Here is a 23,499-nt window from a genome sequence, read left to right as displayed (position 1 = left end):
ACTTGGAGAGATTTTCTTTCGTTTGGTGAAGGTTTCACATTTCCATCTTGTTTCATTGCTTTTGTGTGACTGTTCAAAACTGCACCATGAGTTTACGGACACAGTATACTTTGAACTTATGCTTTTATGATAGGATTATTAATTCTCAAATCCAGTTTAATAATATCTTCCCATCTACGTCTCGGCCTTCCCAAAGATCTTTTTCCCTCCAGCCTCCCAACTAACACTCTGTATGCTTTTCTGGATTCGCCCATACGTGTTACATGCCCTTCAAACGTCTGGATTTGTTCCTAATTATCTCAGGTGAAGAATACAATGCATGCAGTTCCATGTTGTATAACTTTGTCCATTCTCCTGTAACTTCATCCCTCTTAGCCCCAAATATTTTCCTAAGCACTTTATTCTCAAATACCCTTAACCTCTGTGCCTCTCTTAAAGTGAGAGTCCAAGTTTCAAAACTATACAGAACAACTGGTCATATAACTATTTTATAAATTCTAATATATATCAGTCCCCTAACTGTCCATTGTGCAACTCAAACCAAGAAATGGATTCGGAACACCTCAAAATCTGTGCTTCATTGGCTGGCCATGATAATATCTTTGAAAAATATTGGAGTATGAGAGGTCAAATGTCTTTATTGTCAAATGCCTGACATTAGAAAACAACAACAACATAAATTATAACTTTCAGTTTTATTGAAAACAGAGTAGATGAGAGAAGCATCTCAACCGAATAATAACATGCATTTCCCATATTTATTTTGCATTTAATTTCCTCCCGAGTGTTTTCTATATTTGTTACTGTTGCTCCAAGATATTTCAATTTTTTCATATCTTCAAAGGACAAATTTTCAATTTTTATATTTCCATTTCGTACAATGTTCTGGTCACGAGACATAATCTTATACTTTGTCTTTTCGGGATTTACTTCGAAACCTATCTCTCTATTTGCTTCAAGTAGAATTCCCATGTTTTCCGTAATAGTTTGTGGATTTGCTTCTAACATATTTACGTTATTCGTATAAACAAGCAGCTGATGTAACCTGTTCAATTCTAAACTCTCTCTGTTTTCCTGGACTTTTCTAATGGCATATTCTAGAGCAAAGTTAAAATGTAAAGGTGATAGTGCATCTCCTTGCTTTAGCCTGCAGTGAATTTGAAAAACATCAGACAGAAACTGGCCTATATGGACTGTGCTGTACGTTTCACTGAGTCACATTTTAATTAATTGAATTAGTTTCCTGGGAATACCAAATTCAATAAGAATATTATGTAGAACTTCTCTTAACCGAGTCATATGCTTTTTTGAAATCTATGAAGAACTGATGTACTACACTCTTATATTCCCATTTTTTTCTCCAATATCTGTCAAATACAAAAAATCTGATACTGTGAATATATTGAATAAGCAGTCACGGACAGCTGATAAGGGGTGGTCCTCCAGCTTGGGGGTTGGGTCATGGGCTAACAACTCATCACCATAAAAAAGACCCTTTGTAGAATTTAGTAGTTGTAAAATTAGCTATTTATTGTAGTTAAACATTACTTATTGTATATTTGCAGATTATTATCCACCTTATATGCCTGTCCCTCAGGCAGGTGCAGTGGCAGGAAGCAATAATCTTCAGGGATTGCCATTGAAGGTTTGTAAAAGAGAATGATCAAATCGAAATTAAAAGTTAATTCTAGAGTCATATATCTCGATTAGTATTATAATTTTTATGTTTGCAGCTTTTAGTATGACCTTTCTGCTCTCTTTGCTTAGGTTAATAAAGGTGATCTTGATAAGAACAAAGTGAAACCTCTTCAGAAAGAAGAAAGTGTGACTGCTGCCATGAAGGAAATGAAGAACATTTCTCGAAGTATTTCCACTGTGCAAGAAACCAACATAAAGAGTGAGTAAGAAACTTAGCGTGAAGTGTTTGAGTAATGAGCACTGGATTAATACATTAAAGTGAAGTGAAATTGGATTTATGTTGCAAATTTAAATTTTTATGCTTTTCTTTTAAAATTATAAGCTTTTCGGCAAATTATCATTTAAATAATACCAAATGCTTACTGTTATAAAGTTTCTGCAATAGAAGGTTAGCCTGTAACTAGTGCGTGGAAATGCAGTATCTTTATGAAACACATTCTTTATTATTGTTTAGGTCAAACTTGAGGACGCTTTGATGTTACTTCTCAGTTTTTATTTAATATGCCTTAAGATTTAAGTGGACTGTTACATGTTTTATTTCTTTACACTTTCTTAGATGTTATTATTTCTGTTTTCCATTTTGAATCTTGCGTACACTACTTTTAACACTTGAATATAATTAATTGATTATCTAGTGGACTTACTCGTGTTAATTATGTAAGATTTGTCCAGCTTACAGTTGTTTCAGTGCTTATGCACCATCCTCAGAGCCTACTAGATCACGGCATCATCTTGAACTTCTCTGCCTGTTATGTGGGTGTGTTCGATTGTTGAAAGGTGTTGAAGAGTGGAGTCAAATAGTGTGTGTGTACTGAAATTGATATGTGTGTTGAGAATTTGATTGGGGTGTGTTTTAGTGTGTTTGTATATTTCATACAACACTACAATGAAGAAGTGAACACAATCAAATACATAGCACAAGAAATCAGATACAATCCAAACATAATAGACAACATCATAAGAAAGACAAAACAAAAACTTAGCAAACACAAAAACACGCAAAACACAACACAAACACAAGAACACAAGAAATAGATCACACTAATATATGAAAACAAAAGCACACATAAGATCGCATCTTCATTCAGAAAGCAGAAATACAACCTTCGTATTTATTTTTTCTTTCTCTTTCTTTTCAATATCTCTAACGCGCACTGTATCTGTACTCTCTAATTCTCCTTCTCCTGATTTGATTGTTAAGGCTGGTTCACAATAAACCGGAAACGAGAATTGGAACAAAAACGAAAACGGTAAAATTGTTAAAATGTGTACATTTAAATGTGACCATTCACAATTAACGAAAAGCTTGCCGGAGCCCAGGATCAGGAACGAAGAGTTGGCCAAGTTTCAACTTTGGCGTTCATGTTTCCGATCACAGCCCACTAGATTCATTCTATTGCCATCTAAAAGCTATTTTGTCGTAGTATATTTTGTAGAAAGATCGTGGCATAACCTATGCATTATTTTGTTCTGTGCTGTGCATCATGGAGCAAGTTTTATTTGATGAGATTCTAATATTGAGTGTTGAGGAAAATCCTCACGTTTATGATAAGCGGCGCGCCTCGTATAAAGATGAGAAAATGAAGGAGAATTCGTGGCTTTCAGTAGCTGCATCTTTGAACACCAATCGTAAGTGAATCATATTTTATTACTGTATTGGTTGTGTTACACACTACATATTCATGCTTCAATTCAATAACTATTGTTGTGTTCATTTTTGTTCTATTACAAATGTTTCTTCTCTAATTATTTTACGTTATGGTAGACTTAAAATAGGTTGTGATAATAAAGATGCATGGGCATATTTTTAGTACCGTACCTAATGAAATGTTTCAGTTGAAATTTCGAAGTTGGTTAACCTGTGTTTATGTTGGCTGCCTTGCACTCATGAGAGAACGCCATTGGTCAATTATACACAAATAACATCAGAATGCGTAATATCGTTATTGACACGCATATCGATATGCATAGTCGTCTACGTTCTCGGTTTATTGTGAATAAAAAATTTTCACATTCACGTCCTCTGCTTCTCGTTCCTGGTCTATTGTGAACCAGCCTTTAATGAACAATGTAATCTTTTCCTGTCAGATTTATGCTGGATTGTATTATCTGTTCTTAGATTGCAACCAAGAATCCTCACATCTTCAACAGACAGATGGACCTGGTAGTTCTGAACTTCTTACTCATGAAAAACATCCAGAAAAGGTATATATATGTAGACATTGATTTATGTTTACATTAGTTGTTCATTTTGGTACCCTTGTTAAACAAAGTAACTTCAACAGCTGATTACGAAATTTCTTCACCTGTGTTAAGTGAGTTGCATAATATCAAGATTTGTTTATTCAAATATTGAAATTCCCCCCCTCCTTTGAATGTATTTTAGAATTAGTAAAATAATGTTAGGCATTTTGCTTTGAATTCGTACCTACAGCTGGCCTTCTATGCCCAAGGTTGCGGGTTCGATCCCGGGTCAGGTCGATGGCATTTAAGTGTGCTTAAATGCGACAGGCTCATGTCAGTAGATTTACTGGCATGTAAAAGAACTCCTGCGGGACAAGATTCCGGCACATCCGGCGACGCTGATATAACGTCTGCAGTTGCGAGCGTCGTTAAATAAAACATAACATAACGTACCTATGTTTTTATTTTTGCTTTCTCAATGTGGACAGTATAGAGAGAAAATGTGTTACTGCAGAAGTTCAATTTCGATATTTTGAAGGTACAGTACATGTGGTTGTTGGCGTGCCGTCTGTCTGTGTACAGCAATTTCTCCTAATTATTAGATGGATTTTGTCCTTATTTGGTATTTGCATGTCACTATAATAACTTTTTAGGTAATAAACAATTAATGCGTTGTAATGGGGGAAAAAAAACACAAAATGGCGATTTACTTGGAAATTGGCTGTAACTTTTTAAATTTCTTTATTTCATGCTTATGTATTTACCTACTTACATGGCTGTCTTATCTAAACCTGATAATATTTCTGGCGTCATGCAATACATCTCTATCCAGGCCTATTCCCAACTTGTTTCTTGCATAAGATAAAGAAATGTGTGAAATCGTATAAGCTGTATGTCTACACATTCCTACGTTCTAGAGAAATTAGTGAATACATGTTACGTACTTCTTCAGACAAAAAATTTGGTCATAAAAAGATGTTTATACGAATAAATTTGCAAAATTAACTTAATCCTAACCCTAGTCACGATGTAAATAGGTTAAGAAAGACATTTTTTTTTTTTTTTTTTAAGTTATTATGTATTTCCATTAGGGTGGATCGAAAATGGGCTAAATAAATTCTTTTTGAAAATTCAAAGTTGAATAGGGGAAAAAAAGTTTTATTATATCCCAGTATTTAAGTACAAAAAATTTCAATTTTCTAAAAACATCTATGCTCGATCATGCCGAAATGTAGTAATTATACACCTGGTAGTAGCCCTTTAATGCACCCCATTAAAGTACATCTATTCATTATAGTTCAATTGTTCAGCCAATGAGAAATCGTCATTGTACCATTATAAAAGCGCAAGTATCGATTATTCTCGGATATGCAATCGAAAGACAACTAGCGAAAAGTCACGGAGGCTGGAAATCCAATACTGTCGCAGAAGGTTATGTTCTGTTACTATAATAATTAGCGTTAATTGTAAATAATATTCAAATAAATTCAATTTGTCATCTAGTTTTACAATTCTAAATCAATTTCCAGGTTATATCAAGACTAATGTTCATGTTATTCTCTAGATTATATCAAGGTCAATGACATTCATTCCTCGGAAAAAATCAATACTTTCGCGTCTGCGCACATCTCACAATTCAGGTCAGTTCTGCTCCTCACATAACCATAACATGAATACTTATGAATAATTTCAAGTTAGAAATATGGTCGAGCATAAAAAGTCGTATGAAACTTGCCTATAATGGTAATTAAGACGCTCATATGAAAATTATGAAACTTGCTTGTGCTCGTTTCATAAACAAATATACTCACGTCTTAATTACTACCATTATAGGCTCGTTGCATAATGTACTATTTTAGTTGAAGCGCAATGGCCTTGAATTTGTAGAATGTTTGTAAAATTATTTCTATTTATTAAATAATTATTTGACAACCCTCTGCTTTACAAAGACTGTAAATTGAGCTTGTTATGGCTCATGTAATACAGATAGATAAGAACAGATAATTATCATTATTATTATCTTTTAGTATCTAGTAATGCATACATGCAACGTGAAATTAATGACAGTATTTTTATATTATAAATAAAAATCAGTTGTCAAATATAATCCTTTTCTTCATTAAGTTACTAATCTTGTACTTTGGCAAATCAAAATTTAGATACGGGAGCCAGGAGGGATGAGAAACCTCCGAAAATTTTGAAAAATAATTCACTGACATTTGTTTATGACTTTGATTAAGGTAAATGAGAATGAGCCTATTGCACAAAAGAAGTTGGAAGAACCTCATTATGATGAAAATACTTCTGAGGCTATGAAGAAGGTGCCGAGCGATAGTGTACAGGAGAGTAAACAGAGTGAGTTTCAATCCTATTTTGTTCTTTTATGAAGTTAAATGAGCTGTTCAGAGCAGAAGTGGTGTAAGTCAAAAATAAGTAATGAGGGTTAAAGTAAACATTCTGTAAAATACAGCGCAAAGTAGCAATTAATATTCAATTTATTTAAACTAATAGTAATCAGTGGATAGCAAGAAGGCTATATTAATTGCTACTTTTTCCTGTATTTTACAGAATTTTTACTTTAAACCTCATTACCCAATTTTGACTTACACCACTTTTGCTCTGAACTGCTCAAATAATGATTTAATGTTAGAAGAAACGAGTATTCACATGTTCTATCTTGTATGTACATCTGATTATTTTGTATTATAGGTCTGCGAGCACTAATCTGGAAGAATTTATGATATGCTAGTATAATTACGGGATATTATATTCGGTCAGTCATCGTTTTTACTTTTTCATTGAGACTACATTCCAGGTATACCACAATGACTAGGTATCCATTGAAATGTTATTTCCTTTTGGAGTTCTTTTAGTTTACTTAGTCATATTGCAAAACAGGCAACATATTTGCAACCAAGACCTCTTCAAGTGATATCTCTATCCAATGCTTTTGCTTCAGTAAAGTCTCATTTTACAAACCTATGGATCAACAATTGGCTCTCTTCTGACAAAGGAAACATTTTGTAGTCTGTACAAAAGAAACCAAATGACCTGGAAATGATGTTGTTGTTTTCTAATGCCAGGCGTTTGACAATAAAGTCATTTGACCTCTTGCACTCCAATATTTTTCAAAGATATTATCATGACCAGCCACTGAAGCACAGATTTTGAGGTGTTACGAATCCATTTCTTGGTTTGAGTGACCTGGAAATGTACAAAAACTTGCCCAGACATGTTCAAACATTTTTAACAAGAGCCAGAACAGGTCACATTGTCACTCAATTGTATCTACACCGATTTCACATTTCTGATAATCCTACTTGTCTGTGGTGTAATAAATCATGATGAAGATCTGGAACACATTCTTCTATACTGTCCATCCATAAACCACAAAAGATGTAAATTAAAATCATCAGTACCAGTTGCAGAAGACACAGCCCTGCAGTATATATTGACTACACCCCACCTCTGGCTACTAGCAACAGGCATCTATAATGAACACCGATCAAAATACCCCTCATTTCTCGTGAAAAACAACAACTGAATAGACTACAGTGGACTTTATGTTGTCAGCAAACAGCTGGATACTTTAAGAAGATTGATTGAGAGTATATTATTATGCTGTACAAAAATTAGTTGTCGACATCAAACATCGTCAGTTTATCATCCTTGCTTTTTCCAATGTCGACAGTTCAGAAACATCAACTATTAAACTTAAAAGAGTATTTCTTCATGGTTACTGTTACAGTTCATATAGAATTCTGAAATAAAATGGTGATTATTATTGATGAAATTTTTATGGATATTTCATTTGATGTTAATAACTGAAATCAACTCGCATGCCTACAAAGTTGAAAATATTTTTTTATATATAAATAGTCTGGCTTCTTTGTGACAGTGAGTAGCTTTTTTAGAGCAAACTTCATCTTGGGAGTTTGCTCTAAAAAAGCTACTCACTGTCACAAAGAAGCCAGACAAAAATTACCTTACTTACAAATAGCTTTTAGAGAAACCGGAGGTTCATTGCCGCCCTCACATAAGCCCACCATTGGTCCCTATCCTGAGCAAGATTAATCCAGTCTCTACCAACATATCCCATCTCCCTCAAATCCATTTTAATATTATCCTCCCATCTACGTCTTCTCCCCAATGGTCTTTTACCCTCAGGTATACCAACTAACACACTGTCACGTTTCTGTATTCACCCATATGTGGTACATGCTCTGCCTAATTATGTTAGGTGATAAATACAATGCATGCAGTTGTGCATTATGTAACTTTCTCCATTCTCCTGTAACTTTGTCTCTCTTAGTCCCAAATATTTTCCTAAGCACCTTATTCTCGAACACCTTTACCATCTATTCCTCTCTCAAAGTGAGAGTCCAAGTATCACAACCATACAGAACAACTGGTAATATAACTGTTTTATAAATTCTTACTTTAAGCTTTTTGAGAGCAGACTGGATGATAAAAGCTTCTCAACCGAATAATAACAGGCATTTCCCATATTTATTATGTGTTTATTTTCCTCTCGAGTGTCATTTATATTTGTTACTGTTTCTCCAAGATATCTGAATTTTTCCACCTCTTCAAATGAAAATTTTCCTTTTCGTACTATTTTCTGGTCACAAGACATAATCATATACTTTATCTTCTCGGGATTTACTTCCAAACCTATCTCATTACTTGCTTCAAGTAAAATTCTCGTGTTTTGTGGATTTTCTCCTAACATATTCATGTCATCCGCATAAACAAGCAGCTGATGTAACTCGTTCAATTTCAAACCCTCTCTGTTTTCCAGGACTTTCTTAATGGCATATTTTAGAGAAAAGTTAAAAAGTAAAGGTGATAGTGCATCTTCTTGCTTTAGCCCGCAGTGAATTGGAAAAGCATCCAACAGAAACTGGCCTATACAGACTCTGCTGTACATTTCACTGAGACATAATTTAACTAATCGGACTAGTTTCTTGGGAATACCAAATCCAATAAGAATAATATATAAAACTTCTCTCTTAATCGAATCATAAGCCCTTTTGAAATCTATGAATAACTGATGTACTGTGCCCTTATACTCCCATTTTTTTTTCTGTACTGTGCTCTTATACTCCCATTTTTTCTCCAATATCTGTCGAATAAAAAAAATCCGATCAATAGTCGACCTATTGTACCTGAAACCACATTGATGATTCCCAGTAATTTCGTCTACATATGGAGTTAATCTTCTCAATACAATATTTGACAAAATTTTGTAAGACATCAATAAAAGTGATATTCTTCGAAAATTACTATAGTTAGTCCTTTCACCTTTCTTAAAGATAAGTACAATTATAGACTCTTTCCATTGTTCTGATACAATTTCCAAAATTATCATTACAGTAAAACAGTTTATTACATGGATAGCTTTTTGAAAAGTGGTAATTTTCGTCGGCATTAAATTGAAATAAGTATAGACTAATCAATAAATATGCCGTTGATTTATTAGTTGATTTGAACATTAATCTTGCAGGTCATTCACCTTCAATAAATCCAGAAGTGGCAAGGAAGAAATACGATCGGGATTTCCTCCTCAAACTGAGAAATAGCCCACTGTCAAGAAGACGTCTCAAATGCTTGCCTCCGCTCGAATGCGTACTGAAGAATATGAGGAGTAAGGTATGGAAAGTATAAAAATAGAGTTATGTTGAACATGGATGAAAAGTTAATAATAAAGCAGATGGTGCAAAATATTTCATGCAAGTTTTCTTAATATGTCTAATAAATCTGGCAGTGGTTTACATTGTAAGTCTTGAGTTTATTTGATCTGAAATTTTGTCGTAATGAAGGTTAAAATTAATATGTTTACCTTTCTTATATTATTTTACTTTTCAATAATTAAAAAAGCAAAGAGTGCATTTTTTTTTATCATTTAGTAAACTGTCTGAATACAGGTTTGGACTTCTTAAAACACCAAACAAGGTATCATTCATGAGGCAACTAAGCCAGGAGATAAGGGTGACTAGTTCCTTTCCCTCTCCATTCATTGCTGACTAGTACATATTACAGTATTTAGTAGCATGAAAAGGAAAGAACTGGAAGTACTGGGTGTTCATTTCAAAGTGTGTCATGACGTCACTGTTGTTGGGTCACCGATTTGAAGCGAGTTTCAGTTTATATGTTAGAGAAGTTGCCTATTATTTAAGGCGTTCTTCAATCTGAACTTGAGAATGTGTACGGTATAACTTGAATGTCGTAGCAACAGATGGCGGTCTGTACGGTCTGTGTGCTACCATAACCTCTTTCGAACTGTGTTTTGCACCGGCAAGTCGTACGCAGGGTATTTGTTATCATCAGTTGCGTATGGTAACATTCCACAACACAAATCAAATGCTCCGTGTCCATGTTGACCGTCGAAGTTAATGTCAACAAATACGTAAGTAATCGTCTTAACCCTCTCCCCATATCTCGACAGTACGTATTTCCAAACAGTTCACATTCCTGCCACTACCGGCGTTACCGTACGTATCGGCACGTACTCTTCAGAATGAACGCCGTACTTGCTAGCCAACTTCTCTGCCTCTTAGATTATACACCTGAGCTGCGGAAGTGTAGGGAGATTGAATTCTCTAGGCTCATCAGCTAGCCACATGACGGCATACAGCGAGCCAAGACACATTTTGAACTGAACACCCAGTATTTCCAATGGTGGGAATTTTTGAAGCTCTTGATCAGCTGTCAGTACTGGTACTGGTAGCCTCCATAAAGAAGTGTCACTAAATGTTAGTGTACTTCGATATGTGTAGGGTTGCTGTTTATCTTACGAAGGACACAGTAAAGGCCCGCTCCCACTTAGCAGAATTGAAATGAAACGTCTGCTGCCACTCACATCTAGTGAAATCGAATCGAACTGAAGCATGTTACACATTAAAATTGATTGTGAAAGACAGAAAGAGAAGAAATAAATATCCAAAACGAGAAAAGAAAAGACTGGATTCATGATATTTTTTAACTAGACATGCACATGGAAAATTTTCATTTTATTTATTTATTTATTTATCTATTTATTTATTCATTTATTTATATATTCATTTATTCGTTTATATATTTATTTATTCGTTTATTCATTTGTTTATTTATTTGTTTATTTCTTGATTCGTTTATTTATTCATTTATTTGTTTATTCGTTTATTTATTTCTTGATTCGTTTATTTGTTTATTCATTTATTTATTTGTTTATTCGTTTATTTGTTTGTCTCTTTGTTTATTTATTTATTTGTTTATTTATTTATTTATTTATTTATTTATTTATTTTCTGAGAGATGAAGCAAAATTTCGTTCTTTAATGCTGCTTTGAATTTTAATTTTTACCTGACGTTTCCGTTAATTTACGTATTTCGCTTAAAGCATTATCACGGGAATAATTATTACAGTAGTACTTTTGTGTATTGTAATACAATAGCGAATATAGTTGAACAAAATTTATTAATATTTGTCCGTTCATATTGTTGTTGTTGTTTAGTCAACTGTCTGAAGACAGGTCTGAACCTCACAAGTGATACCAATAAGGCACCACTAATGAGGCAACTAGGCAAGGAGATAATGGGGTAGGGAGGCCAGTTCCCTTCCCCCTCCATTGCATACATCACCGACTAGCTATATATTACACTAGTCAAACTTCAGATATATACAAACAATTGTTTTTCCTCTGACACATATCGTCAAGAGAGATGTACTGCCTGATAATAGATGAACATATCAGCCAGAACCTCAATCAGAGGTACATATTATTGAGTCGTAATATTCTGTATACATACTATTTCAGCAATAACTTTCAATAAAGAAATTACGCTACGAAAAATGGATATGGCTCATTTTTTTTATGAAGGCTTCACGAGAACATATGGTCATATTCGAAACAAGAAATTTTGTTTCGGCAGTGGAATGAATATTCTAGTTCATGAATTCGATTCGATTTGACACACCACTTTCTGCTATCTTCCATTTAAATAGGTAGATTGTGAAGAGAAATTGTGTTTGATTTGGTTCTGCTAAGTGGTAGTGGGCCTTAAGAAGGGTTGTCTATTTAGAGAATAAGTAGCAAGTATGAAGTGTTGTGCATATTAAGGCTGGTTCACAATAAACCGGAAACGAGAATCGGAACGAAAACGAAAACGGTAAAATTGTTAAAATGTGTACATTTAAATGTGAGCATTCACAATTAACGAAAAGCTTGCCGGAGCCCGGGATCGGGAACGGAGAGTTGGCCAAGTTTCAACTTTGGCGTTCACGTTTCCGATCACAGCCCACTAGATTCATTCTATTGCCATCTAAAAGCTATTTTGTCGTCGTATATTTTGTAGCAAGAAGACCGTGACAAAACCTATGCATTATTTTGTTCTGTGCTGTGCATCATGGAGCAAGTTTTATTTGATGAGATTCTAATATTGAGTGTTGAGGAAAATCTTCACGTTTATGATAAGCGGCGCGCCTCATATAAAGATGAGAAAATGAAGGAGAATACGTGGCTTTGAATAGCTGCATCTTTGAACACGATCGGAAGCGAATCATTTTATTACTGTATTGGTTGTATTGCACACTACACATTCATGCTTCAATTCAATAACTACTGTTGTGTTCATTTTTGTTCTATTACAAATGTTTCTTCTCTAATTATTTTACGTTATGGTAGACTTAAAATAGGTTGTGATAATAAAGATGCATGGGCATATTTATAGTCCCGTACCTAATGAAATGTTTAACCTGTGTTTATGTTGGCTGCCTTGTACTCATGAGAGAACACCATTGGTCAATTATACACAAATAACATCAGAATGCGTAATATCGACTTTACATATCGTTATTGACATACATATCGATATGCATAGTCGTCTACGTTCTCTGTTTATTGTGAATCAAAAATTTTCATATTCACGTCCTCTGCTTCTCGTTTTCATTCTGGTTCTCGTTCCCGGTATATTGTGAACCAGCCTTTATTCTGTGTATGTAGGTATGTCAGTCATGCATGCATGAGATGATCATAAATTCAGTTATTATATACAACTTTTAATTAAATTACAAAGTAAACTAATGAGTAAGCACAACTTTTCCATCGAAACAGTATGGTTACGTATTTTATTACAGAAGAATTTAAAATAATAGTATAACAATATGCATTATATTCTTAAAGAAACATTGTTTCTTTAATGCTAAAGTGACTTATTCACTATCATGTGTTTTTATATTGACTCTAAAATACATCATTATTAAGATCAACCCTTATTTATTATAAAATGTACATCTTCTAGTATTTTACACTGTGTACTAGTTCAAAGTTCGTTTCATATTTCAGTCTGCAAGTGATAAGCAAGAAAAGAAAAATACATTCACCAAGAAGAACGCAGGACTCAAACAGCAAGATCTGCCAACACAGTGTACGTAGTTGGCTATATTCATTTTACGAGAAATTTTGTATAATTCTTTTACTACAGATTAGAAACCTGTATTCTGCCACAATAATTATTGCAGGAACTCTACAACACGAGCTGCATGTAAATCTATATACAAATGCATAATTCTTACTCTTTCTGAAAATTGTGTACAGTAGAACACCGTTTATCTGAAATAAAGGGGGCAAAGCCATTTCAGATAACGTGATTTTTCGGATAATCGATGAGAAATATTTTCGGTAAAAGTGGGAAGGAAACGAGATTTTTTTTGCAACATTTTGAAGTTTAATCCTGTCTCATCTGCATTGAAAAAGTTTCCTTGAGTGAAAACTAAAAATTCTGTTTTGAATACATCAACAGCTTCGTTATCAGCTGATAATTTCTCCCCATTGAAGTGTAGCTGACGTATACCATAGCCTATCTGTTTTTAAATCTGTCCAACCGGCCAGAACTAGCACAGAAATTTTTATCGTCTTCCCCCAGAAATTCCGCTAATAATACCTAACCTTCTCTCGAATTATTTGCCCTGGCAATGGCATCCCCTTACGTTGCTGCCTATTCCAAAGAAACACGGCCTCTCTCTCTCTCTCTCTCTCTTTTTTTTGGAATTGAGCTTTCTCCATTTTTTTTCCGATTCGGTATTTTGCAAGAATGTTCCAAAAGTTTGGATTTATATTTAACCCAATCAGAGACGGTTGATACTCCTACTCCATAATCGGAAGCAACATTTCGCAAGATTGCGCCACTTTCCACACTTCTCATGGCTTCTAACTTCCTTTATGGTTACAGAACACGTTTTCTTTTACTCGACATTGAACTCACGTGACTAAAAAAATGAGACATACCGATAACGCGATAACTGCAACACAAAATAAATGAGATTGTTAGAAACTTACCTCGAATGGATGCACCATAATCCTGTAATCTCCGGGTAGATGGGAGGAGGGGGGCGAAAAGAATGTTTCACTTAATGAGACTGGCCGTGCTCGGTTACAATACAAAACAAGTATTCAGGGGATGGAGGTGGAAAACAGATATAGCATTGCTATGAGGACATTGACATTTAAATTAGTAGCCATGCTATAGGGGATGAACAAAATATTGCAGGGATAAACAAAACTTGACTATTATATATTTGGTGTTACTCTTTTGTGTATACTGTTTAATGTCTTGCTTTCAGATTTTTATTCCCGCCAAGTTGCACCACCAGTTGTCCGTTCTCAGTCTGCTACCCGGTCTCACCAAGGTGCTGCAGTCAAAGAGACTATTCTTTCCAGTGGATATCCTTCAAGAAAGCCAGGTAAGGCGGTTGTGATATGTCTTCATTATCGACAACTTGTTATTTAGTATCTATTGTGAAATATATACATTTGTGGGTGAAAAATATTCGGCCACTGACATACACTTGAAGTAGTGAGTAGAACTAGTGATTGTAGGTATGCTCAGGAGTGGGTTCGAATCCTCCCAGGTCGATTATCTAGTCGAGTTTTTTCCGAGGTTTCTCCAAATTGTAAGGAGAATGGAAAAATTCTCGGAATGATCTCACCAAAATACCATCTCATTATCACTAATTCCATTGAAGCTAGATAGCCTTGCATTTGATGCAGGTCATTAAATAATCAATGAAAAAGAAAAACCCTCGAAATATATAGCTAATTATGCAACTTTAAATGTAACAATTATTATGGTTATTGTGTATTTCTAATAAAGATTATAGCTTAAAACTATTTTTAATGTAGCTTTCTTAAGACAACGAGAATTAAAACGTAATAAAACAAAACAAAGTAAATTTTCACGATCAAGTAGGAGAATTTATCTGCTTTGAATTCTCAAGGAAATAAGTTTACTGAAATTCCTACTTATTGACCAGTATAAATGAAAAAATCACAATTTCTTCTTACTCTATCTAAAATTCACGTTTAAAGTCACCATTATTTTCCTCTAGCATTCTAGAATTTGCAATTCTAGTGTTCCCAACTCTTTCCACCAGAGATAGCAAAGACAGTTTTCCTTGTATTTCATACTTCATATTCTTTTGTCAAATGTGCAAAAATATCTCTCTTAATTGAACATGTGAACATGGCACTGAATAAATTTTAATTTTCAAATTTTTTGACAGCAGACTAGATGAAAACCACAATTCCAAGTCACACAGAGTTTGTGTGCACTCGATGTGGGTCTCCGGCGTTTCGTCAGCCCACACGAGTTGTGTGGATATAAAGGGAAAACTTGAGACGGTGTCGGGTGGAGTTCCCGGGTAGCTCAGTTGGGAGAGCGCTGGTACGTTCAACCAGAGGTCCCGGGATCGATACCTGGCCCTGGAACAATTTTTCCCTTGAAATTATTCAAATCTGCTTTACGGGAGCTTCACCTGAAAGACTAGATTTGCATAATATATACGTCACTGTGAACGTTAACAGAAAACCACAATTCCAAGTCACACAGACTTTGTGTGCACTCGATGTGGGTCTCTGGCATTTCGTCAGCCCACGCGAGTTGTGTGGATATAAAGGGAAAAGTTGAGATGGTGTCGGGTGGAGTTCCCGGGTAGCTCAGTTGGGAGAACGCTGGTACGTTCAACCAGAGGTCCCGGGATCGATACCCGGCCCTGGAACAATTTTTCCCTTAAAATTATTCAAATCTGCTTTACAGGGAGCTTCACCTGAAAGACTAGATTTGCATAATACAGTATATACGTCACTGTGTACGTTAACAGAAAACCACAATTCCAAGTCACACAGAGTTTGTGTGCACTCGATGTGGGTCTCTGGCGTTTCGTCAGCCCACGCGAGTTGTGTGGATATAAAGGGAAAACTTGAGACGGTATCGGGTGGAGTTCCCGGGTAGCTCAGTTGGGAGAATGCTGGTACGTTCAACCAGAGGCCCCGGGATCAATACCCGGCCCCGGAGCAATTTTTCCCTTGAAATTATTTAGATGACAAAAGTTTCTCAACCGAATAATAACAGGCATTTCCTATATTTATTCTGCGTTTAATTTCCTCCCGAGTGTCATTTATATTTGTTACTGTTGCTCCAAGATATTTGAATTTTTCCACCTCTTTGAAGCATAAATCTTCAATTTTTATTTGCTGTGGTCGTGCCGGAGAATCAGTCCCTTTCCGAGGCTTATTGTATGGATTCGTAACAAGCTGTTTTTCACAGTAATGGGTTGTTAGCCCTTTGCCCAACCTCCAAGCTAGAGGACCACCTCTTATCGGCTGTCCACGACGGCTTATTCAATATATTCGCAGCTACCCTCCATATCTGGAGGCCATGTCCTCTAGTAATAACTAATAACAATAATGCTAATAGCTGTGGTAATGGTGGTAGCAGTGAGAATGTCAATGATGACAATGATAGTGGGAATAAGAGATGGCAGTAGCTATGGCTTTTGTGGCAGTAATTGTAATCACCACGAATGTTGAAGGGGATGATAGTGGCAGTGGTTATATCAGGAGTAACAAACTGTGGCAGTGCCATTATTTATTGTAGTGACAATTGTGACAGTAATGGCATTGATGATGGTGGGTAGTGATAGTTGTTGTGGAACAGTGTGACAGTTTCTGGGTATAAATATGACGGACGTAAAAAGAACCTTACTCTCTTTTGACTAACTGTTTCATGGAGTTAGTGAAAATACTGTGGTAACAATCTTGAGAAATCTCAACATATGCATACCACCACCACCACCACCACCACCACCACCACCACCACCGCCGCCGCCGCCACCGACAACAATAATAATAGTAATAGTAGTAATAATAGTAATAATAATAATAATAATAATAATAATAATAATGATGATGTAGTGTGTTACATAAATGTTGAAAGTAAATCCCGAAAAGACAAAGTATATGATTATGTCTCGTGACCAGAGTATTGTACGAAATGGAAATATAAAAATTGGAAATTTATCTTTTGAAGAAGTGGAGAAGTTCAAATATCTTGGAGCAACAGTAACAAATATAAATTATACTCGGGAGGAAATTAAACACAGAATAAATATGGGAAATGCGTCTTATTATTCGGTTGAGAAGCTTCTATTTGCTGTCAAAAAATCTGAAAGTTAGAATTTATAAAACAGTTATATTACCGGTTGTTCTTTATGGTTGTGAAACTTGGACTCTAACCTATGTTCCATGGGTTAAGGGTGTTTGAGAATAAAGTGCTTAGGAAAATATTTGGGGCTAAGAGGGATGAAGTTACAGGAGAATGGAGAAAGTTACACAACACAGAACTGCACGCATTATATTCTTCACGTGACATAATTAGGAACATTAAATCCAGACGTTCGAGATGGGCTGGGCATGTAGCACGTATGGGCGAATCCAGAAATGCATATAGAGTGTTAGATGGGAGGCCTGAGGGAAAAAGACCTTTAGGGAGGCCGAGACATAGATGGGGAGATAATATTAAAATGGATTTGAGGGAGGTGGGATATAATGATAAAGAATGCATTAATCTTGCTCAGGATAGGGACCAATGGTGGGCTTATGTGAGGGCGGTAATGAACCTCCGGGTTCCTTAAAAGCCAGTAAGTAAGTAAGTTACATAAATGTACCAGTATTTAAAAACTACGTGGTCCACTGTTTTTCAACTTATATCTTACATGAACATTTGGAAGGTGCAAATATTTTATCCTTTCTTGCTTCGTATGAGTTGATGGTGTTAACAAAAATATGCTTTCTTCTTATAGATTATGCTCATTCAGAAGAGAGTCTTTCTGATGCTCATTTGCGTTGTCACCGAGACATGGCAGCCAGAGAAAAGAAGATTCCTGCTATTCATCCTCCAGGAAAGTTGAAAATGTCAGCTGCTCAAACTACAGTGGGACTTGAAAGATCTGCACAAGATATGATTTGTTCTAAAATTTCGACAGTTACTTTTGAGCGTAGCAGCTCATCAGACAGAATGTCCACTTCATCTGTAGAATCTAGTTCTCAGAACATGTCAGAACCAGTAAGTATCTTGCTCACGCATGTTGACATTTTACTTTTGTAAAAAATGATGAAATACTGAAAAATTTTACTTTATTAAGTGAGCCATTATAGGGCTTCAGGAGCACCATTGTGGATCTAATGAAAGTTGTACGATATCTGTATGTTTGTGTGTGTGTGCGCACTGTTGTTAGTGCATATAACTACGCGCATACACGTCTGTCCGGAAAGTATCCAGCCATTTCGAATATTTCGAGAATCAGTCCTGTGATCGTGACATAATTTGGCAACCAGTCAGAGGGGACTTTACTGCACATGCGTGAATAGTCACTCTCTTGTGGAGCTATTCAGTTGGCACTGAGATGGTGCTGAGTAAACTTATATACCATATGAGCATTGCATTCACAATCATCAAGTGAATAATCAGAAAATTTGCATCAAGATTTTGTTCCAACTTGAACATTTCTCCGCAGAAATTATTGCAATGATTAAGAGAGCTTTTGGGAATGATTCAATAAACGAAGCCCAGATAAAATTGTGGTACTGATACTTTGAAGGTGGCCGGGAATCTCTTGAAAGTGATCTGTATTCTTGAGTGCCTTCAACAAGCAGAACATCCGAAAATGTGGAGCACGTGTGAACTTCAGTCAACGAAAATTGACGATTGACATCACAAGAATTAGAAGAAGATCTGGGGATTCCACAGATATTGTTCTAGAAATTTTTATGCAGGACTTTGGCATAAAACATGTGACACTAAAAGTTATGACAAGTTGTTGTTGTTGTTATCTAATGCCGGGCTTTGGCAACGAAGCCATTAGCGTTCTTGCTCTCCAATATTTCTCTATGGTGGATCCATCAGGTAGAACTTCACAGGTTATGAGATGATCTTCAGTCATTTCTTCTTCTTTGTTGCATAGAGGGCAATTTGGATTTGTGTAAATTCCTGTTTTATTCAAGTGTTTGGCCAAATAATCGTGTTCTGTAAGCAGTCTGAATTTTGCTACTGCAGATTTACGTGGGATTTCTGGAATAATTTCTGTTTTTTTTATTAAAATGCTCCATTTTTTATCTTTGGCTTTGGTACATAGTGCTTGATTTTGTTTGATTTTATATTTATTTTTAATTATTCTTTTGATGGATGTAAAAGGTAGGCTTGTATTTGTATTCTGAATTAAATTGGATCCTTTTTTGGCAAGAAAGTCAGCAGTTTCATTTCCAGCAATTCCGCAATGTGCAGGTATCCATTGCAATTGAATTCTTTTCTGTAGTTTTTGAAGTTGTTGGATCATTTTGTGACATTCTTTAATTTGGATTGACCTCATTTTATATTAATTTATTGCATATAATACTGCTTTAGAATCAGAGAGAATGACAGCATTTTGAAATTTATCTATTCTGTACAGTAGGTGTTGGAGTGAGATATGAATAGCCATTATTTCCGCATCAAAATTTGTTGTATGATGTCCTGCTGGTTGATAAAATGAGAATAACGCACACGAATTCCTGATCCTGAGTTGTTATCGATAGTAGACCCATCTGTGTAGATATGTAACCATTCTTCTGGTGGGTATCTATTGTTCACAGCTTCTAATGCCAGCGCTTTTAATACAGGTTTGGAAGTTTCAGATTTTGTAACTGGTTCTTCTAAATCTAGTTGAATGTTAATTGGTTCGAAGGTTAGAGGGTTTTCTCTGCTTAAAATGTTTTCTTTAGTTATGACAATATACCTGCCTATTCTTCACATCTCATGTCTCTTTTTTTTTTTTTTTTTTTTTTTTTTTTTTTTTTTTTTTTTTTTTTTGTGGCAAAACATTGCATTCCTCCAGTTCTGCCAGTCCCATACAGCTCAGATTTGGATCCCTGCGAATTTTTGCTTTTCCAAAGCTAAAATCGCTGTTAAAAGAGAGAGATTACAGATCATGGACAAGATTAAGGAGAAATCAGCTGGACAATCTCAAAAGAGGGCCTGCAGACTGTTTTGAAAAATTGAAGGGAGATTGGGATAAATGTGTCAGATTCCAAGGGGTGTGTACTTTGAAGGGGAATAAGGCACCTCTAGCCTAGACCAGATCATGCGCGCTGGGGAGGGAGGTTTTTTGTGTGTGTGCGTGCGTGCGTGCGTTTTTATACAGTATGTATATACACATTGAAATATTACATACCAGTATGACAACATTTCGTTTAAAATTTTTATTGTTGTTATTTTTGTTGCAGAATGTGGATGTTATTAAAAAGGATTCTTCTGTGAAATCTGAGGCTGATGTAACAGAAGGTGATAGCAAGAAACAAATTTCTGGTTCGGCAAAAGATTCCAGTAATTTCGAAAATGGTATGTTTAAGAAAAATTTCCTCTTTGCATGGTAGAGTAAAACAATTATTATGTAATGCTTTGAAATATGTCTGTTATTAGCTCTAAGTACCGTAGTTAGGTTGTGAAACTCACACTTTGAGAGAACAGAGGTTAAGAGTGTTTGAGAATAAGGTGCTTAGGAAAATATTTGGAACTAAGAAGGTTGAAGTTACAGGAAGATGGAGAAAGTTGCACAATGCAGAACTGCACGCATTGTATTCTGCACGCAATTTATCCCACATGGCACAATTTTTGTGCGTGATTTTATTTCTTGCATAAGTCCATGTGATAAATGAAATGACACAGACCAGTGTACATATAATTTGTTTAATGTTTTTGGATTAAAATTGATGAGAGTAATCTAACAGTAGAGCAGCAACAACTTCACGAGAGAGACACAACAGGCTCGATCCTAAAATGATAGAGACATGATTTTATAAAGTGAATATGGCAGTGATATTCAGTGTGTGATATGCAGAAAGCAGCATTCTATAATATTTGTTTTCGGACTCCAGTTTTTTATGAATAACTTAAATTTTATGAATTGAAAGTTTGGTTTTTAATTTTTTATAATTTTTTATAGCAAATTCAGAGGACAAGGAGTATGATTCTGAATTGCTTCAAATGCTTGAAAATAGTGCTATATCCGAGAAGAGTCCTAACCTTGATGTTGTAGGGAAAGCTGAAAAGTGCAAGGTGAGAAAGTATACTGATCATATATTTTTAATTTAATGTTAAGAAAGCCACAAATAAAATAATTATTTGTCGTTGTGTGTATAGAAATTTATATTCCTTTCTAACTATAATTCTTACAGGCTATTGTATGGAATGTTGTAGGTTAAAGATGCACCATGCAATTCCATTTATTTTGTTATATATAATTATTTGTAAGTTTTAGAAATTGAGTTCCACATACCTTTTTGATACACTGTATATGTTTATGTATGATCGTGGTAAGTGTAGCTTCTTTTATCATCATATTGTGCTCCCCCAATGTAAATCGTTCTATCTGTACCTATGATTAAGTGAATCACTTTTTCTGTATCATGTACACCAAGTTCATCTTAATGTGATTTTTACTATAAAACATTAAAAAAAAGTGAAGAGTTGCAATAAATTCTACATTGTATGTGATTTTTTTTTTCTAGAAGCTGTACCACAAGGTTAAAAGTGCACTTCCAAATATTACATCACGCAATAGAAATGAAATATGGTCAGAGTTTGAGAAATTGGATGTTGCTGGGGATCGTCTTCATGAATATGCTGATGATTTCACCATTATTATGGTAAGATTTTTTGATAAATTGATATTTATATTGAGATTGCGAATGAATATGATATTTCGTAACCAATATATTCGAAAAGCATTAGCCGCAAATAAGTGTCCATATGTATATGTTAACAAATGCAAGTGTTAATAAGGATACCAATTATGTGAACTATAGTATTCAGTCAAACCGTTGAAAGTGAATGACATAGTTACGACAGAAAATGTAACTGTGTTATTTCATATTCATTTGGAATTTCATTTAAAGATTTGTAATTGATTACTACATTCTAAAGAGTAAGCAATCTTAAGAATACAAAGTATTGACATTTTGAAAATTCTAAGAAGCACTCCATCTTTCTCAGATCAACAAGTAGGTTCTTTCTCTTATGTAACTCTGAAGAGACGTTTCAGTTAATATGGTGGTCGCAAAGGGATTTTGTGGTTACTGTATGAGGTATGACAATTTAATTTTCTTAATGTATTTTATAGAAATACTCGTAATATTTGTATGTGTAACGGAAGGCAAATGACCAAAATTGAAGATCAATTTAGTGAATACAAATATATTAATATAGATGTACCGCAAGGAACAATTTTGGGACCTATTTTATTTCTAATATATGTTAATGATCTGCTAAATATAAATTTAGAAAAATTTAATGGATCTATATATTCATATGCTGATGATACAGTAGTTATTTTCAGTGGTTTTTCTTTGCAAGAAGCATATAGAAATGCTAATATAGGTGCTAATATTGTTAAAAAATGGCTTAATTCCAGCTTCCTTTCTTCAAATATATTATCTAAGTCAACTTTAGTTCCTCTTTCGTTAACAGCTGCCAGTGTTCAAAATTTAAAATTTAGCGATGAATATAGACTAATAATACACAGTGAAAATTGTTTAGATCCCAAAAGTTGTAAATGTCCACCATTGAAAGAAGTTACATATGTGAAATATCTGGGTATCATTATTCATCAGAATTTAAAATGGCCTCATCACATTACTTATCTTTGTAATATGCTTCGTAAAACAATTTATAAATTCGTTAATCTTCAATGCTACTTACCCATTAGAGTTCTACGAAATGTTTATTTGGCCATTATTCAGTCTATCATTCAATGTGATATAATTGTTTGGGGTGGAAGTACAAAAATTAATCTTAGTCCGTTAAATTTACTACAAAAACGAATAATTAAAATTTGTTTGAAGAAACGTTTCGATTATCCAACTAAATTAATTTATTCTGAATTTAATGTATTTAATATTGAACAAATTTTTAAGTATACACTGTTAAAATTTTATCATAAAAATCGTAATAAGTTTATAATATTACAGACACATAATTATGACACAAGACGAAATATTAATTCAACATTAGTAGAACCTAAATGTCTCACATCTGCTGGTCTAAAGCATAGCATTAATTTTGGCCCTCGGTTGTACAATGCTTTAGCTAAATTACACCCAGGACTTCTAACATGTAACCCACTAACATATAACAAGAAATTGTAAACGTGTTAATATCTTCAATTTGATTAAATAAATTTATAGCCTATGTGTATGAATTAATCAACCTATATTATATTTGTATTCTATAATTTTGAAATATAAATTGTCCTGCTTTTCACGTGCGA

The 23,499-nt window shown here is 34.6% G+C and overlaps 1 protein-coding gene across 5 annotated transcripts in view; it reads left to right on the top strand.

Moving 5' to 3' along the window:
* The window catches only part of LOC138712457 (serine-rich adhesin for platelets-like), an 80,638-nt gene that overhangs the window by 17,308 nt on the left and 39,831 nt on the right, over nucleotides 1-23,499 (top strand). For all 5 annotated transcript variants that reach the window (XM_069844284.1, XM_069844285.1, XM_069844283.1 and 2 more), the window contains exons 10-20: nucleotides 1,566-1,645; nucleotides 1,768-1,897; nucleotides 3,818-3,903; nucleotides 6,123-6,237; nucleotides 9,389-9,534; nucleotides 13,208-13,289; nucleotides 14,485-14,604; nucleotides 18,001-18,263; nucleotides 20,459-20,573; nucleotides 21,178-21,290; nucleotides 21,743-21,880. In XM_069844284.1, the coding sequence (XP_069700385.1) occupies nucleotides 1,566-1,645; nucleotides 1,768-1,897; nucleotides 3,818-3,903; nucleotides 6,123-6,237; nucleotides 9,389-9,534; nucleotides 13,208-13,289; nucleotides 14,485-14,604; nucleotides 18,001-18,263; nucleotides 20,459-20,573; nucleotides 21,178-21,290; nucleotides 21,743-21,880 (1,388 nt within the window). The remainder of the gene's footprint in view (nucleotides 1-1,565; nucleotides 1,646-1,767; nucleotides 1,898-3,817; nucleotides 3,904-6,122; nucleotides 6,238-9,388; nucleotides 9,535-13,207; nucleotides 13,290-14,484; nucleotides 14,605-18,000; nucleotides 18,264-20,458; nucleotides 20,574-21,177; nucleotides 21,291-21,742; nucleotides 21,881-23,499) is intronic.

The sequence above is a fragment of the Periplaneta americana genome, chromosome 13, assembly GCF_040183065.1.
Source record: "Periplaneta americana isolate PAMFEO1 chromosome 13, P.americana_PAMFEO1_priV1, whole genome shotgun sequence".
Classification (NCBI taxonomy): Eukaryota; Metazoa; Arthropoda; class Insecta; order Blattodea; family Blattidae; genus Periplaneta; species Periplaneta americana.
This window is presented reverse-complemented; position numbering and strand designations above follow the sequence as displayed.